This window comes from Tiliqua scincoides, chromosome 2, assembly GCF_035046505.1.
Source record: "Tiliqua scincoides isolate rTilSci1 chromosome 2, rTilSci1.hap2, whole genome shotgun sequence".
Classification (NCBI taxonomy): Eukaryota; Metazoa; Chordata; class Lepidosauria; order Squamata; family Scincidae; genus Tiliqua; species Tiliqua scincoides.
The window spans coordinates 233,721,407-233,739,281 of record NC_089822.1 but is presented as its reverse complement, the minus strand read 5'-3'; the positions used below and the strand labels follow the sequence as shown (position 1 = coordinate 233,739,281).

The 17,875-nt window shown below is 44.5% G+C and overlaps 1 protein-coding gene across 1 annotated transcript in view; it reads left to right on the top strand.

Annotated features, from left to right (window-relative positions):
* CHL1 (cell adhesion molecule L1 like) overlaps positions 1-17,875 on the top strand; it is a 109,254-nt gene that overhangs the window by 42,355 nt on the left and 49,024 nt on the right. The window contains exons 9-11 of the mRNA XM_066618471.1: positions 747-928; positions 12,384-12,515; positions 12,985-13,125. Of these exons, the coding sequence (XP_066474568.1) occupies positions 747-928; positions 12,384-12,515; positions 12,985-13,125 (455 nt within the window). The remainder of the gene's footprint in view (positions 1-746; positions 929-12,383; positions 12,516-12,984; positions 13,126-17,875) is intronic.

Here is a 17,875-nt window from a genome sequence, read left to right as displayed (position 1 = left end):
AATCTGTAACATTTCCCAAATGCATTCACATATAATGGTAGCCTCAAAAGTTTAATATATTAAAAATAAAATATTGAAATGAATGGGTCCCACTGGAAATTGACTTATGACCTACCGAGTGGGTCCCGACCCACAGTTTGAGAATCACTGCTCTAGATTGGGTTGTGACCCACCTGTTTGTGTAAAGCTTTCCCTGTCCTGAAGGGGTGAGGGCTGGGGAGGGGGGCAAGGTGGTGATTTCACTTCTTGTAACGTAGATAGGGTTGCTGGAGGCTTAGAATTTTCATAGCAAGAGATCACAAAGCACTTCCAGTTTCTAGGAGGTGCTTTGCAATTGCTCGCTGTGAAGATTCTAAGCATTGGGGAGCCCTGTGGAGGGCTGTACAGGGCTCCCTGCACCTCCTGGAGCCTCCAGCACCTCTACCTATGTTACAGTAAGTGAAAGCACCCCCTCTTGTCCCTCCCTTAGCGACACCATGCTAGGAATCATGTCACTGCCCTCTCACCTCCCCCGCGAAGACTTACTTAGGGAAAAAGTCTCCCTAAAAGTTTGAGAACCACTGCTCTAGAGATATTCAGTGGTGTCCTTTAATAATGAGACAGTATAAGTACTGGGTTAAAGGAGTTTCCAGTCTGAAATTTCAATGGTGAACTGAGTTTACAGAGAGGTGTGCAAAGGGGAGGTGACAGTGAAATGTTTTAAACCCAAATATTTTGTGTTCCTTTCTTTTTTCTCTCTGCCATAGTCCAACACCACATCTAAGCTGGAGAAGAGACCGTGAAGACATTGCTGACAGAGGAGTAATTGAAAATTATGGAAAGGTATTGAAGATAGAGCAGGTCACTGCAGCTGATAAAGGGTTCTATGAGTGTATCGCCAGCAATATTATGGGAGAAACAAAACATGAGTTCGCCGTCCATATTGAAGGTACTATCATTACAATAATGTCGGTTTGGGTTTGAAGTGTGTGTGTGTGTGTGTGTGTGTGTGTGTGTGTGTGTGTGTGTGTGTGTGTGTGTGTGTGTAAAACTGATAATTCAATTCTGTACTTTCAAGTCAGTTCTATTGGTGTTCATAATCCCTAAGTGGACAATGAGGTAATTTTCAAAGTACAGTGGGCCCTTCTTATCTGTGAGTTCAGTAGCCATAGATTTCAGTATCGTGTGGCCTCCCTGGATGTATCCTGAAGGCACTTCTGGTTGCTGGTGAAAACTGGAAGTGCCTTTTGGATGTGTCCAGCCTGCACTTCAGAAGGCCTCCCTGACACGTCTGTAAGGCACCTCTGGTCACACCCAGGAGGTCCTGTGAGGCCCTCCCCACAGATTTGATTATCCATGAAAATCAATATGGCGGGGTCCTAGGAATGAATCCCCTGCAGTGGCCCACTGTAGTGACTATTCATCCCAACATCACATCTCTCTCAGTTGCTAATGGTGATGTCGCCCTTGTGTGTGGGTTTTTTTTTTTTGGAGGGGAGAACCCTTTGGGCATAGAGAATCTTTGTCTCATTCCTTTGATATCCTTTTTGCGGAAAAGCAAAATATAAAAACTCTAAATAATTATAAAATGTAAACATACCAGGCCTTAAAAATTCACAACCCACTTTCCATCCTAGCAGCCATGTCTTCTGACCTGCCTGATGCTTAAAACCTCTCTGTAGTCTCAAGCATAGCATCTAAACTAGGAGTTTTATTAAGCTCCTGATGGGACCACTGTCCCATGAGATATTCTAGCTGTGCTGGGTCACAAGTTGCACAGGCCTAATCTAAACCAATACTTTCAAGAAGCTTATGCACTGTAATACTAAGTAAAGATTGGTTTGAATGTCCTAAGTCAGAAAGATCAATGGCAAAAGAATGCGATTCACTTCTTATTCAGCGGACCAGCTGCAAAACCCGATGTTTTAGTTAAAACAACCCAGACCTTCTGAGGGATACTTCAACCTGTGCTTGCACTGTCACATGCAATTAAAAGACCCTGTGTCTATTTCACAGCATATATATGCCCAGGGACATGCCAAGACTTCCTGATGCCTAGAGCAGCATGTCAAATGCAGCCCTTCCTTACCCAACGACTTGCCAGCCTCTGCTGCTCCCACTCTCCAATGTCCAATATCTTATCTCAGTACTCTGCTCCCATTCACATTTCCTAAATCGCTCTTCCTTTTCCAAGTCAGGGAGTAGAAGGAGAAGGGGGAGCTGTGGAGGCAAATAGGCAGACCGATATGGGTGTCCCAACCAATCTGCTGCCTGATGAGACATCTTCAGTTGACCTTATGAATGACCATGTGCATGCCTCCAGATTACACTATTAATCATGATTGTCAGATTGCGTAACTGTAAAATAGATACAACTGTTCTTTGCACATGTTAGTATCTTAATAAAAAGTACATAACTTATGAAATTGAAGTGATATTATGTGTAAAAATATGTCCAATATACAGTACATAGAGTCCTTACGTGGCTACACATCTGTACTTATTGGTTTCAGAGCAAATTGCAGAGCTGTAACCTACTTTCTGAACCCAACTCAGAAGCACAAAATAATAACCCTTGTTAAAGCCACAATTAAGCAAAGGTCATGTCTGTAATACAACACTGAATCAGTTTTATCCTAGTAGTTTCAGCCAAAGAATTCTGGAAATTTTTGTTTGGTAAGGGTGCAGAGAGCTTTTTGCTAAGTTAATTCTCAGCTAACTACAGTTCCCAGAGTTCCATGGGGAGAATGAATTACTATTGTCATCTTAAGTCTGTGGTGTAGCGTATTTTTAATGTTGCGTAATAGCAGCAGTCTCCAAACTACAGTCTGGGGGCCATATCCAGCCCACCGCAAGGTTTTATCCAACCCACAACAACTTAAAATATTTTTTCTCAGCAATGCAGTCAGACCGCTCTGTCCTCCGCACTCCTTTCCATATGGCCAGAGCGCTGTCAACCTGGCTAACCTTCATTTTCAGTCACCTGGGTCATATGCTTTAAGACACTCAAACCATAATGATTCAATGTTAGCCTCACCCCTGCCGATAAAACAAATTGAACCTCCACCTGTTGACTATTCAGTAACACCATAAAATTATTGTGGTGAGGAAATAGCATCATTTTTGCACATGCGTAAACAAACCATAACAAACCGGGTTTCTGCAGTGCACTGGACAGACAGAGTGTGTCGTGCATTGCTCGTCTCCGCACTGTATAAAGCTGATGTTTTTTCATGCACAAAAATGTGTAAAATATATGTCGTGTCCCTTGTACTGAAAAGTTTAGAGACCCCTGCTTAATAGGAATGAATAATACTAAGGGAGAACTCACACTTTGAGGTTTCACTGCTTCAGTACTTGAAAATATGTCAATGCTACCATGATGGATATTTATCATCATCAATTATGCTCTCTAATCCCCTAAGGAAATTGCCTAATGGAGGGAGGACTTGGATGTAAATACTCTGTTTATTTCCAGCACTTAAACGTTGTGTGAATGTATGCTGCTATACCAGTGTGAATGCTATGAAGTCAATTGTTGTTCTGTAACTTAGCTGTGGTAACTCTACCAGTTGGTAGGCTTAGCACATGCATATTCCTACTGCGAATGGCTTTCAGAGTTACACACTTCCAAGGACAAACATCAAGCCGTGTGTTTCACAGCTTGTTCTGGAACAAATCGCAGAAGGATTGCAAATGCTGCCAACCCAAATAATCTGAAAAGGAGAAAAAATTCATGAAGAAGAAAATGATTAAGGCTGAAATGCCTTTTTCAGATAAATAGCTCCAATAAAGTTGTGTAGGATAATTATATTAATACTAGCTGGGAAAGATGTCCAAGATCTGCCTTCCTAACAAGCCAAGCTTGTTTCTGCACATGAAAATAAAGAGATGGCCATACAAAAGACCCTGTTGCTTTTGAATGGATGTCAGGTATTTTTATATTGGAAAATATAAATTGGAATTAGGATAAACATAAGAACATAAGAAGAGCCTCGCTGGATCAGGCCAAAGGCCCATCTAGACCAGCTTCCTGAATCTCACAGTGGCCCACCAAATGCTTCAGGGAGCACACAAGACAACAAGGCACAACCTGCATCCTGGTGCCCTTCCCTTGCATCTGACAATCTGAAGTAGCCTACCTCTAAAATCAGAAGCTTGCACATACCTACCATGACTTGTAACCCATGATGAACTTTTCCTCCAGAAATTTGCCCAATCTCTTCTTAAAGGCATCTAGGCAAGATGCTATCACTACTTCCTGTGGCATGTAGTTCAACAGACTAATTACACACTGGGTACTTTCTAACTTCATGGTTACAGTCTCCTGTAAAAACAAATCATGTACAGTCAACAGCTTATTGTTGTAATCATAGACGGGCAGCCCAATCCTGAGCTGCCCGGGGTGGGCGGCTGCAGCAGCGCTGAGAATGGCTGCTGCTGCATCCTGCACGCCTTGGGCAGCCACGGACAGCACAACGAGAGAAGGGGTAAGGGAAGCAGCCCTGCAATGGGGCTACTCGTTTCACCACTGACCAAAAGGAAAGAGTGTTTGTGTCAGGGGGCAAGCCCTGCACGAATGCTCTGGATCAGGTGGAGCAGAGCCCCATCGAACCCGCCTCGCTGCCTTTCCACTCCCACCGCTCCGGCACACCTCCCGCCCGCCCTCACTCTGCCTCTTGCCTCCCCATCACTCCTCCTCCCCACCCTCTTTCTGCCCTCCGCCATCCTACCCCCTCCTTGGAACACCTACTTCCCGCCCCCCTCCCCATCTCCGCTTAGCATGCCATGGCTAAGTGGTCCGTGAGACCACTGAGCAGCGGAGGCCAGGCACTCAGCAGGTTCCCACCAGGTGCTAACCCAGTGCCAGCCAGCGCTGGGCTAGCATGGGCGCTAGCTCAGCGGTATGGCTCGCAGACGTGCCTTACGGCACATTTGCGACAGTGCGCGACGGTACAAAGCTGCTGCACCGAGCCCAGGATTGGGCTCTTATAGCCCAATCTAACCTTCCCCCTGCCCCCATGAAGCTGTGCCATTGGAGCACATGCTGCATCCCATGGGTTGGGGGGCAGTCCCAGAGTCTCTTCAAGGTAAGGACGCATTTGTTCCTCAGCTGCCCCAGAATATGTTCTTCTGATTTGTGTCAGCTATTTGGCTGGCTCAAGTCTGAGTAGACCTGGTGAAGTGAATTGAGGCCAAGAAGGAGGTTGGGGTATTGGCGGAGCTGTTGCTGCCGATAACTGCCTCTTCCTGCCTTCAGTACACCCCATTCTCACCCCCTCGTTGCCCAGAAGCTTCCCCTTTCCTCCCCCTCCCCACCCTCATTGCCAACTCACCAGCACCAGTGGACAGCAGCCTCTTTGCTGGCCCAAGTGTGCGGCCAATAGCCATTGTGCTGGCAGCCTTGCTGCACTTGGAATGTCCATTCTGGCATCATCCTCTCACTTCCTCCAGTGGAAAGGGGGGATAAGATTGGGCTGTTACTTTTTGGAAGTGAAATTAACATTGTATGCAAATATACATAACAAACTCAGTGGCTTCCACCTGTCCTTCCTCCTTTGGAAAAAAGGAAGTTAAAGAGAGTATTATCTGGAGACAACAAGCTGTCCTAAGAAAACTTAATGTTATCCAAAGCTCCTTCTCCATTGCAAAGTGTCCTCTCTTTTTTTAAAACACATGATTGGAACCCCACTGAAGTTTTCTGGAGATGTGGGGTTCTGTCTGGGAAGGTCAAGTGGAAGCGGAGAAACTGCAAGTAGAAAAGGATTAAGCTCACAGAGACACACACAGACCCAGAGGTTGTGTTTCATCTCCAGATCATCTTTTCTTGAAGTGGCGTTCTTCTAAAAAATAATAAGCGGCTATCAGGATTTTGTTACACAGATCTTGCATATAGCATTTATTTTGGCATTTACTCCCCTTGAAAAAGTGGGTCCAAGTAAATATGGTTAGGATTAGCCTGCAGATGAAAAGCCTTTTTTTCTTGAAAAGCCATGTGGGTGCTGATCTTTGTGATGAGCGTATGTACCTGCTCATCACATTGATTTGCTGACTTGTTTTTCCCCTACTGGCAGCAGCATGTTTCTTGGCCAGGTAAGACACACACGCGCGCACGCACACACACACACACACACACACACAGAGAGAGAGAGAGAGAGGGGTGTACGTACACACACACACACACACACACACACACACACACACAGGATTTGCACATGTGGAGGCCAGGACAGAGGAAAGAAGCCCCCACATGGTTGCTTTTAATACAGCCAGCACAAAATAGTGAGTTCTTTGTGTGGTCTGAGGTAGGGCTCCCTGGGCACTGTCTTCCATGCAGCCAGGTTTCAGCCACAATCCCCATGTTATGCTTTCTGTAGGGTGATGTAACTAGCTAGTTTATCACTAGGGTATGGTGAGTGTGGACACAGATCTTTCTCATGGCAGTTAACAGCTATGTCTGATGATAAAACTGCCGATTCTACTGAGGGGAGTGAGCACTGAGAGCGTTAAAACTGCACACATCTGCTTGATTTTAATATGTATTTCTCTTTTCTCATTTTCCTGGTATCAGAGGCAATCTGGAGAGGAAATACAGCAATCAAATATTTATTCTTCATTTTCTTTGTTACCATTTCAATTGCAGGGTCATTTTTTTTTTGGGGGGGGGGGCGATGAGCCCTGACATTATTTGTCATGATCAAGAATTGCTTGTCCTGCGCAGGAGTGTTTGGGGGGGGGGGTAGGGGGGTGCATAGGGAGCATGAAACCACGACTGTGCTGTGCAAAGAGCTGACTCTTAGAAATCATTCCAGATGGCTTGAAATGTTCCTACAGCAGCTGAATATCTTAACAATCTGTCTGAGGATTTTTTTTTTTTTCCAAACTGAAAAAGCTGAAGCTTTCAAAAGAACTGCAGGAGCTGCAGAAACAATCAAATGCCAAGGAAGTCGTAGCAATTAAGCTTCTCAAAATAATGGTCACAGCTTCAGACCAGGAAAAAAAAAAATGATTACGCCAGTTCATTAAGATACAAAGAGGCAAATGCATCCACCTCAAAATAGAGCATCGTGAACACAGGTTTATGAACACTCCAGTCTATTAAACTCTCCTGTTATGACTGACAAGAATCAATAGCATTGATAGGAATTCTGCTTATTATCTGGAGTCTTTCCACATATAGGAGACCAGAGGATAATTGTAACCAACTCTCTCTCTCTACCATTCCCAAGCAGTAAAATGTCACTGCAGTTAATCACAGGTTGACATATCCTTTCCCACTCCATCACCTGCTAAGGACCCAGTGCTCATTTGGTATAAGAGAACTTAGCTTTGCTGAACTCACTGTCTATAATTGATTCCATTGGAGTTAGTCAAGCTACAACCAGGTTATGCTCTTCCTTTCTTTCCTAAAGATCAGGGACAACATAAAAATAAAACCTGGAGGCAAGACTACTTACTATTCAGTCACTAATCCTGTCTCCCCCACTCTGTTTATCCTTTGTCCTGTTGGCAATATGTAAGTCAGACTTTATATCAGCCATTTTCAACCACTGTGCTGAGGCACACTGGTGTGCCGCAAATGGTCCCCACATGTGCCGCGGAAGTTTGGTGGAGAGTCATTTATTAATAGGACCATTGGGGATATGAGCCCCCCACCAACCGCAAGGTGTGCCTTGTCAATTGTCCGAAAACTGATGGTGTGCCATCAGACGAAATGGTACTGATTTGAGTGCCATGAGACGAAAAAGGTTGAAAATCACTGCTTTAGATAGTCACAGATTTTCTGTCCTACCTTCATGTAAAAATATAAAACATTTTTTTTAACAGCAATCCTAATGGTTGTATGTTTCTTGCATGCTGATCTGACAGATTGCCTGACTTGTACATTTGTTAAGCTTGCATATAAGGGTTGACAGGTTAGGCCTCCCATCTCCTCCAACATTGTCTATATGTATTTTCACATGTATGTTTATAGTCATTTAGAGCAGCGGTTCCCAAAGTCCAACTTGAACTTTGGGGCTGCAGTAAGTCTTTGCAATCAAGAAACTGGAAGTGGTTTCTGATCACACTTTTTAGCTGTTTACAGGCTTGACATCTACGGGGCTCCCCACACTCCCCTGGAGGCCGGTGCTTGATGATATGAGTAGAAACAACCATCCCCCGGCCCCAGCAGCGGCACAATTGGGGGGGGGGGTTATGTCGCTGCCATCCCTGCCCTGCCCCTTAAGGGGTCAGGGAGGAGTGTTTCCCTTCCTGGTGGGTCAAGACTTACCAGTTTGGGAACCAGTAATTTAGACAACACTAGTGACAACATATGGGAACCACTGATTTAGAGCTATAACAGGAGGTCAGTTATTGTTTCCCTTCCATACTTAATTCTTCCAAGTTCTCCTCTAAAGCTAAACTATATGTGGTTTCTTTAAGTAAAAAGCAGCCACTGGAGGCAGTTGTTGGAGTGGAGGAGAGGCAGGTCAAGGAAGAGATGCTTAAACCTTCCCCACCTGCCCTCTTTCTAGTCCTGTTTCCAGTCCCCAATGACTCACTTTCATTCCGAAGAATGCTGGGGTTCATTCACATAGCACTCCATGTAAAATGCAGCTCAAAGTGAACAGCCCAATATGAGACGCTTCTTTAATTATTTATTTCATATACTGTACTGCCTTGCTATCATTAAGTGAAAAGCAATAGTGACAACACATGAGAATCCTTTATAATATCATACTGATTACAGATGAAGTGGGGAGTCAAGTGGGGAGGAAGAGAATGATTTGTTGAATGATTGAATGTTCTATGGTTCTATGATATTTGGCATCCAAAAGAAAAGGAAAGCCTCCTAGTGATTTATTGGACTTAAGATAGATAGAATAGAGAAAAACAGAGAATGCAATGTAAAATGAGCAAAGATTGCTGTGTTCAATGGAGAACAGAACTTGTTTGCTCTTAATTGCTTTCTAGAAAGGGGATTCTCAACAAGTGGAGTTTTGTTACTGCAGCAACAGTACTATACAAAAAGCTGTCAACTGCCAGAATCTTCCCTCTAGTATAGCCTCTGTTTCAGGGTCATATTCTTCTATGTGTATTCCACACATTATAAGGAGGCATGGTATATTGCATAGTAATTCTAAAGCAAGCATTTCCCAGGCTTTGCCTGAACCTTAATTTCTGAGAGTCTAACACCACCATGTGGAAGGTTTGTAAATTTGTGCAACCCTAGGCAGACATCATCACACCCATTAAGCTCCAGTGATTTTGGTTCGGTCCTGTTGAAATCAATAAGAATGTGTCTTCGCATACTGTGAAATTTCACATTCCCCAACTGTACCTGACCCTTGTGCTGATCTACAAGACAAGGTGATGGTCGATGGGAAACATTCTATCCATCACAGGAGCTAAGACCTTCACAAGCTTAATCCTCTAATATTTTAAAGCCCCAGAGCTGCAAACAAGGCTAAATATTTAGAACTATGAAGCTTTAAAGGTCTTTTCTGAAAACAATCAGAGCATAATACGTATTTTTAAGCCCAATTTTTCTCTAAGAACAAGCAATCAAACCAACATTAGAAAAAGAAACTCAGGTTCCCAGAATAAGTGAATTAAAAAACAAAAAGAATTATTACATAAAATGAAAAACAGTTCCCTGAGGTGCAGTTTACTTATCTGGTAAAGAGCTTAAACAGTTTCCCAAAAACAAATTCTTGATCTTACAACCATCAGAAGGACTAAGCCAGGAGATTGTCCCCTTAAAATAAGTCCAGCAGATGTCCGTCTGGCAGTTTTTCGAGAATACACAAAGAATACAATTCTGAAGCTACCTTATTTACCTGCTACACTGCTTACTAGAAGAATTCTTCCTTATGATCAATTTAAACTTGCCTTTCTGTTGCTTAAAACCATTTTATTTGCCAGGTTCCTGGTGACTTACATGGGAGAGGTTTCCATTTTTCTCTTGGACATATTCTTCATTCTGTGATTACATACAAGATAAAAATATGTTAAATAGAAAGTTAAAATATTTATCTTTATCTTATCTTCTAGAAAGATAAAAATGATAAAACCTATATCATATGAGTTTGATATCAAAACTAGGTCATTATCCCACCACATCCAATCTGTTTTCATGTAATTTTTATTCATCAGAATAGAGAGTAATATATTTTGACAGTCGTGTTGTGGTCCCATTCATTTTAGTGACTAGAGATCTTACTAGTGGTTCATAGCCTAGGTGATGTAATGGCCCTGATGGAATCATTGGACCACTGCCTTGTGTAGATCAAACGAAATTTTCTCCTCACAGCCTAATCCTAAACTGCGCTGGCGCAGCGGGACTGCATGTCCTCCACTGTATCCAAAACAGATTTGCAGCAGGCTGGAGGTCTCCTTGGGGTAAGAGGATATTTTTCCCTTATTCCAAATAACACTCCAGCCTACCCAGTTGAGTTACTCAGCTCTACATCAGCAATTCGCTGACACAAGTCTGAGCAGCTCTGGGTAAGGCGTTCAGGTCCAGGAGAGAGGATAGGATATGATGTAGGCCTGCTCCGGTGATCTCTCCCCCTTGCAGGCCTGATTTACCCCATTCCACTCTCCCCCACCCAGAAGCACCTCCTCCCTGCCTCCATTCCACCCTCCCTCTGCCCCTCTACCTCCCAGTGTGTCTCTTGTCTCCAACAGCAGCTGATCCTCCGGGTGCAGCATCACCAGGGCAGTACAGGCCTCCTCACTGGCTCTGCTTACTCTCTGGGGGCCACAAACGTATGTTACAGCATGTTTGCAACACCCTCAACCAGTGCAGGGATCATTGCACTGGCAGAAGGAAACCTTTGGATTGCACTGTCAGTTGAGAATTCTAGTTGATTACTTCATAAGAAAGTAATCTATCATAAGGTGCAGTGGAGGACTGCAACAATGATATTTATTATAAAAGTATATACTGCCTTTCATCTCTAAGAGCCGCAAGATGTCTTACAGAAATTTTTTAAATAATCAATATAATTCCAAAAACCAACTACTAGCAAGAATACAATTGCAAAAAGCCAAGCAAAAATAGTCAGACAACTAACAAAAAAAATCGAGAGTACCCAGAGCTCTGTTGTACAAGTCGAATATTTCATCTTTGGCAGGAAGGGAGGCAGGCACAAATTAGATGGTGGGGTGTTCCTGAAGGTGCGCCCCCAAAGGATCAACTTTTAGAGAGTCTGGGAAGAAAGTTAGCAACCCTTAGCAATGACAACTAATTTGCACTAACAACAGTTTAACAACCAGCCGTCTTCAAAAGATAGAGACAGTGGTTTACTAGGGACAGGGAACAGAAAATAGGGAGTGTCCCTTGTAAAAGGAGGATATGCCATTCAGCACCAGCCATCGGGAATATCATGTAGTCTCCAAGTTTATTCTGCATATAGTATTTCAACCTTATCACCTGGATTTTGGGAGAGAACCAATATTGGTAAGCTTGCAAGCCCCTTCAAACCTAGTAGCAAGAAATTGCCATGAAGCAAGCAGAATTGTAAATGCAGTCAATGCCAGCAAAAGTAGAAGATGTAACAAGAATTCACATTTCTTTTTTACTCTTTGGTAACACCAAAGCTGAAAATAAATAGGAAAATTCTCTCATGTTCTAATGTCCTTCCACCCGCACTTGCTGTCTCAGTGTGCCACCTGCTGGCAAACTGAAGCAAAAGCCTTGCTGAATATACCACCTAATTTTCTCTTTCCTGGTTAACTGTTCCTTCTCTACTTTAATGACAAACATTTTGCTTTTTCATGCTCCTTTTGATCCTACTTGTAGCTCTTCTCTTGATTTTTTTCTTGCCCTTTAATTGACTCCCATTCTTCATGCTGTGCTCAGCCTGGGGAGATCTCCAGTGACCTTGACACTGGCTCATCTTCAGCCAGTTGCTCTGGCTTCTCCTTTGTTTGGAACACTCTGCTTCTTAATATCTGTCATCTGTTTTCTCCTTGTAAAAGTGTTGTCCAATATTAGGACAAGGATCCCACCGGGAGGCTGAAGCTAATTCTTCTCCACTTCCTTTTGTTTCCATCCCTCTTTTTCTTTTCCACTCTTTTTTTTTTTCTTATTGTGTTGATCCATTTCAAATAAAGTTGTGAACGAGTTGGGAGTGGTTGTCTGGTTGTCTTTAACAAACTGTGTAGTGCCTCATAATTGTAGCTGCTTTATGCATGTTAGGACACAAACCTAACCAGGTCTACTCAGAAGTAAGTCCTATTTTGTTCAATGGGGCTTGCTGTCAGGAAAGTGTGGTTAGGATCGCAGCCTCAATTTCAGTGGGAGTATGTCATGGCTAACCTTCAGTTATTGCAAACCAAAATGTAAGGCGGAAGCTACAGACATCTCTAAAACCTTTTTTCCACAGCAGTGCCTAAAAACTGGTTCTTCTCCACAGAGCCACCTACCTGGGTACAGAAGCCAAAAGGTGGAGCTTTTCCTCTTGGTGGATCCGTTGTATTGATGTGTCAAGCAATTGGCTATCCTGAACCAACTATAAAGTGGAAGATGAATGGTGTTCCTATTGAGGGTAAGCGCAGTTTGTGAACATTTGTTACAGTATCAAATAGCTGGATAAATGAATCGAGATTTTGGGGAGGGTGAGGCTCCTTTTTAAGAGGCTCCTTTTTAAGAAGCTCCTTTTTAAGAAGGGTTTAATCTGGTCCATCAATTAAAACATTCCTTACAAATTATAGAAGGGTTATAATTAGCACCAACATATTCAGCCTTTATGGTTGAATGTATTATACAAGAGGGAAAGTTGGTAAGAAATGTCTGGGAGCTGGTGAAATGACCATGTTCCCAGTGTCCATAGACTAGAAAAACTATTTATTGTGTCTCTTGCTTTTAAAGTCAGATCTCTGATTCAAAGACTATGAATTCTTGCATAGTTCTGTGGAAGATGACCTGGCCTATTCAGAGCACAGTTATATCTTAGCTTTAAGGTCACTGTGAGTCATGTGAAATGTTTGTCTTTTGACATATTTTGGCAATTGCAGAAAGTACGCTCAGGAAGGGTATTGTTACAACAAGGGAGGTCAGTCTCGATAACCTGCAGCTGCAAGACAGTGCAGTGTACCAATGTGAGGCGACCAACAAGCATGGCACCATCCTCGCCACAGCTAACGTGGATGTCCTTCGTAAGTTCTTGTCACTTATTATAGCAATTTATTAAAATTAAATTACCTAACAACCCAATCCTAACTCCCTGAATAGCGGTGCAACAGTGCCAAAGTGGCTTCCACTGTATCCCATGATGGAGTTTTGGCATGTTGAGGCCTCTTTGGGGTGAGGGAACATTTGTCCCCTTTCTCTGTGGTAAGCCCCAGCACCTGCCATGAGTCAAGGTGGAACCGCGCCAGTTCTATAGCTCATGCAAGTCTGTGTTGACCCATGAAGGCAGATCAGGCCCAGGAAGGGGTATAAGATTGGGCGAGCACCACTCCATTGAACCAACTCCCCCTTCTGGCGCCCTATCTGCCCTCCTCCCCACCCATTCTCTCACCTGCCCACCTTGACCCCTGTGCTGGGAGACCCAGTTCCACCTCCTCCCTGCCTCCCATCTGACCCCTGCACTGTCTTACCTGCTGCAGCGGGCATCTGGTGCCCATTGCTTATGGCAGCAGCCAGACCACATGCACTGGTGCTGTTGCATTTGTAAGTAGGACTGGGCCATTAGAGTTCGATATCTCTTTCCATTCTGAATGCAGCAGAACCAAAATGTCTACAAATTGAGTTGGAACAATTGTCCTCTGGAATATAGGCACTTGGGGCGAAAAAACACCAGACTTGGTATGTCCCCAGATACAGCTGCTTTTGTTGTTGTTGCTGTGATTCACATGAGCATGGCTGCTCAAAACTGTGCTGCTAGCTGCATTGACAAAGCACTCATTGGGATGCCTTTTATTTACATTCTCAGTAGCCCTATCCAAGATGGGCTGCAGGGGCAGGGCTTTATGACAACGGAGTGACAATTTATTTTTTAAAATTCTGTCATGCTTTTCTGCTCACAAAAGTCTTGTTATATAAGAATATAACATAAGAAGAGCCCTGCTGGATCAGGCCAAGGCCCATCTAGCTTCTTGTATCTCACAGTGGCACACCAAATGCTTCAGGGAACACACTAGACAACAGACACAATCTGCGTCCTGGTGCCGTCCCCTGCGTCTGGCAATTAGAGGCAGCCTACCTCTCCCTTGTACATACCCAGTGGCATCGCTAGGGGGGTGCAGGGGTTGCGGGCCACACAGGGTGACGTGCACGGAGGGGGTGACGTGCACTGGGGGAGGTGACACGCTAAAATCGCGGTGGTTAGGAGTAACCCCAGCATATCATATACCGTTGGATGTGGAAGTTTGAGCGGAATGCAATGCAAAAAACCAGAGTGAAATATCTTTCTGTCAAAAGTTATTGCCAAAAAACTGGAGAACAAAAAATGCATGGATCCCTATGGAAAGTAAAAGTGAGTTGTATCGCATGTTTACTCGTGAGTAGGCGAACCTGCCTTAGTGTATCAGAAAGGGTAGGCTGAGAGGAATCCAACGACACTTGAATGGTCCTGATCCAATGATTGCAGCCCCCAAAAACACCTGAGAAGGAAGTCTCTCCCTCATAAGAATATAAGAACATAAGAACAGCCCCACTGGATCAGGCCATAGGCCCATCTAGTCCAGCTTCCTGTATCTCACAGCGGCCCACCAAATGCCCCAGGGAGCACACCTGATAACAAGAGACCTCATCCTGGTGCCCTCCCTTGCATCTGGCATTCTGACATAACTCACTTCTAAAATCAGGAGGTTGCGCATATACATCACGGCTTGTACCCCATAATGGATTTTTCCTCCAGAAACTTGTCCAATCCCCTTTTAAAGGCATCTAGGCTAGACGCCAGCACCACATCCTGTGGCAAGGAGTTCCACAGACCGACCACACGCTGAGTAAAGAAATATTTTCTTTTGTCTGTCCTAACCCACCCAACACTCAATTTTAGTGGATGTCCCCTGGTTCTGGTGTTATGTGAGAGTGTAAAGAGCATCTCCCTATCCACTTTGTCCATCCCCGCATAATTTTGTATGTCTCAATCATGTCCCCCCTCAGGCGTCTCTTTTCTAGGTTGAAGAGGCCCAAACGCCATAGCCTTTCCTCATAAGGAAGGTGCCCCAGCCCCGTAATCATCTTAGTCGCTCTCTTTTGCACCTTTTCCATTTCCACTATGTTTTTTTTGAGATGCGGCGACCAGAACTGGACACAATACTCCAGGTGTGGCCTTACCATAGATTTGTACAATGGCATTATAATACTAGCCGTTTTGTTCTCAATACCCTTCCTAATGATTCCAAGCATAGAATTGGCCTTCTTCACTGCTGCCGCACATTGGGTCGATACTTTCATCGACCTGTCCACCACCACCCCAAGATCTCTCTCCTGATCTGTCACAGACAGCTCAGAACCCATCAGCCTATATGTGAAATTTTGATTTTTTGCCCCAATGTGCATGACTTTACACTTACTGACATTGAAGCGCATCTGCCATTTTGCTGCCCAGTCTGCCAGTCTGGAGAGATCCTTCTGGAGCTCCTCACAATCACTTCTGGTCTTCACCACTCAGAAAAGTTTGGTGTCGTCTGCAAACTTAGCCACTTCACTGCTCACCCCTGTCTCCAGGTCATTTATGAAGAGGTTGAAAAGCACCGGTCCCAGGACAGATCCTTGGGGCACACCGCTTTTCACCTCTCTCCATTGTAAAAATTGCCCATTGACACCCACTCTCTGCTTCCTGGCCTCCAACCAGTTCTCAATCCACGAGAGGACCTGTCCTCTAATTCCCTGACTGTGGAGTTTTTTCAGTAGCCTTTGGTGAGGGACCGTGTCAAACGCCTTCTGAAAGTCCAGATATATAATGTCCACGGGTTCTCCCACATCCACATGCCAGTTGACCTTTTCAAAGAATTCTGTAAGGTTCGTGAGGCAAGACTGACCCTTACAGAAGCCATGCTGACTCTCCCTCAGCAAGGCCTGTTCATCTATGTGTTTTGAGATCCTTACTTTGATGAGGCATTCCACCATCTTACCCGGTATGGATGTTAGGCTGACTGGCCTATAGTTTCCCGGGTCCCCCCTCTTTCCCTTTTTAAAAATAGGCGTGACATTTGCTATCCTCCAATCTTCTGGCACCGTGGCCGTTTTGAGGGACAAGTTGCATACCTTAGTCAAGAGATCTGCAACTTCATTCTTCAATTCCTTAATAACTCTTGGGTGGATGCCATCAGGGCCCGGTGACTTATTGATCTTTAATTTATCGATGAGGTCTGAAACATCTTCTCTTTTAACCTCTATCTGACTTAACTCCTCGGTCAGGAGGGGCCGTTCAGGCAGTGGTATCTGCCCGAGGTCTTCTGCCGTGAAGACAGATGCAAAGAACTCATTTAATTTCTCTGCCATCTCTAAGTCTCCTTTTATCTCCCCTTTCCCTCCCTCACCATCCAGAGGGCCAACCGCTTCTCTGGCAGGTTTCCTGCTTCTAACATATTTGAAGAAGCTTTTATTATTCCCCTTAATGTTGCTGGCCATGCGTTCCTCATAGTCTCGCTTGGCCTCCTGTATCACCTTCTTACATTTCTTTTGCCACAATTTATGTTCCTTTTTATTCTCCTCATTAGGGCAAGACTTCCATTTACGGAAGGAAGCTTCCTTGCCCTTCACAGCCTCTCTAACTTGGCTGGTTAGCCATGCGGGCACCCTCCTGGATTTAGTGGAACCCTTCTTTCTTTGCGGTATACACCTCTGCTGGGCCTCTATTACTGTTGTTTTAAGCAGCCTCCATGCACTCTGGAGAGATTGGACTCTTTTTACCCTGCTTTCAACCTCCTTCTAACCAGCCTCCTCATTTGAGGGAAGTCCACCCGTCAGAAGTCAAGGATTTTTGTTAGAGATTTGCCTGGTATTCTTCCCCCAACATGCACGTCAAAACGGATCGCAGCATGATCACTGTTCCCCAATGGCTCAGTAACGTTTACATCTCTAACCAGGTCCTGCATACTGCACAATATTAAATTCAGAGTCACCTGTCCTCTGGTGGGCTCCGTGACTAGCTGCTCTAAGCCACAGTCATTTAGCATGTCAAGAAATCCGGTTTCTTTATCGTGACCAGAACACAAATTGACCCAGTCAATATGAGGATAATTGAAGTCCCCCATGATTACAACCCTGTCCCTCCTTGTCACCTCCCTGATCTGTTTCCTCATTTCAAGGTCCCCATCAGATTTCTGGTCTGGAGGACGATAGCACGCCCCCAGTATTACATCGCTGCACAAGTCTGGTAATTTAACCCACAGAGATTCTACAGTGGAGTCAGACCCACCTTCAGTCTCTACTTTGCTGGATTCTATCCCTTCCTTAACATAAAGGGCCACCCCACCTCCAACACGCCCCTGCCTGTCCCTCCTGTAGAGTTTATAGCCCGGGATTGCGGTATCCCACTGATTTTCCGCATTCCACTAGGTTTCCGTTATGTCCACTATGTCAATGTTTTCCCTTGTCACCAGACATTCCAGTTCTCCCACCTTTGCTTGTAGACTTCGGGCATTTGCGTAAAAGCATTTGTACATGGAATGCCCCAGGATGGGCTGCTTATTCGCTCCTTTGTCCCCGCATCCTCTCATTGTGCCAAACCGTCTATCACATCCCATCACACTATCTTTCCCAATTTCTTCTCCTACTCTGCCTTTGTCTTGTTGTTCTCTAACCTCCCCATCCTCATCCCATAGGGATGAGGAGTCCCAAACCGGATGCCCCTTGGCTCCTGTCGGCCTTCCCCCAGGGATCAGTTTAAAAGCTGCTCTGCCACCTTTTTAATGTTATGAGCCAGCAGTCTGGTTCCATTCTGGTTCA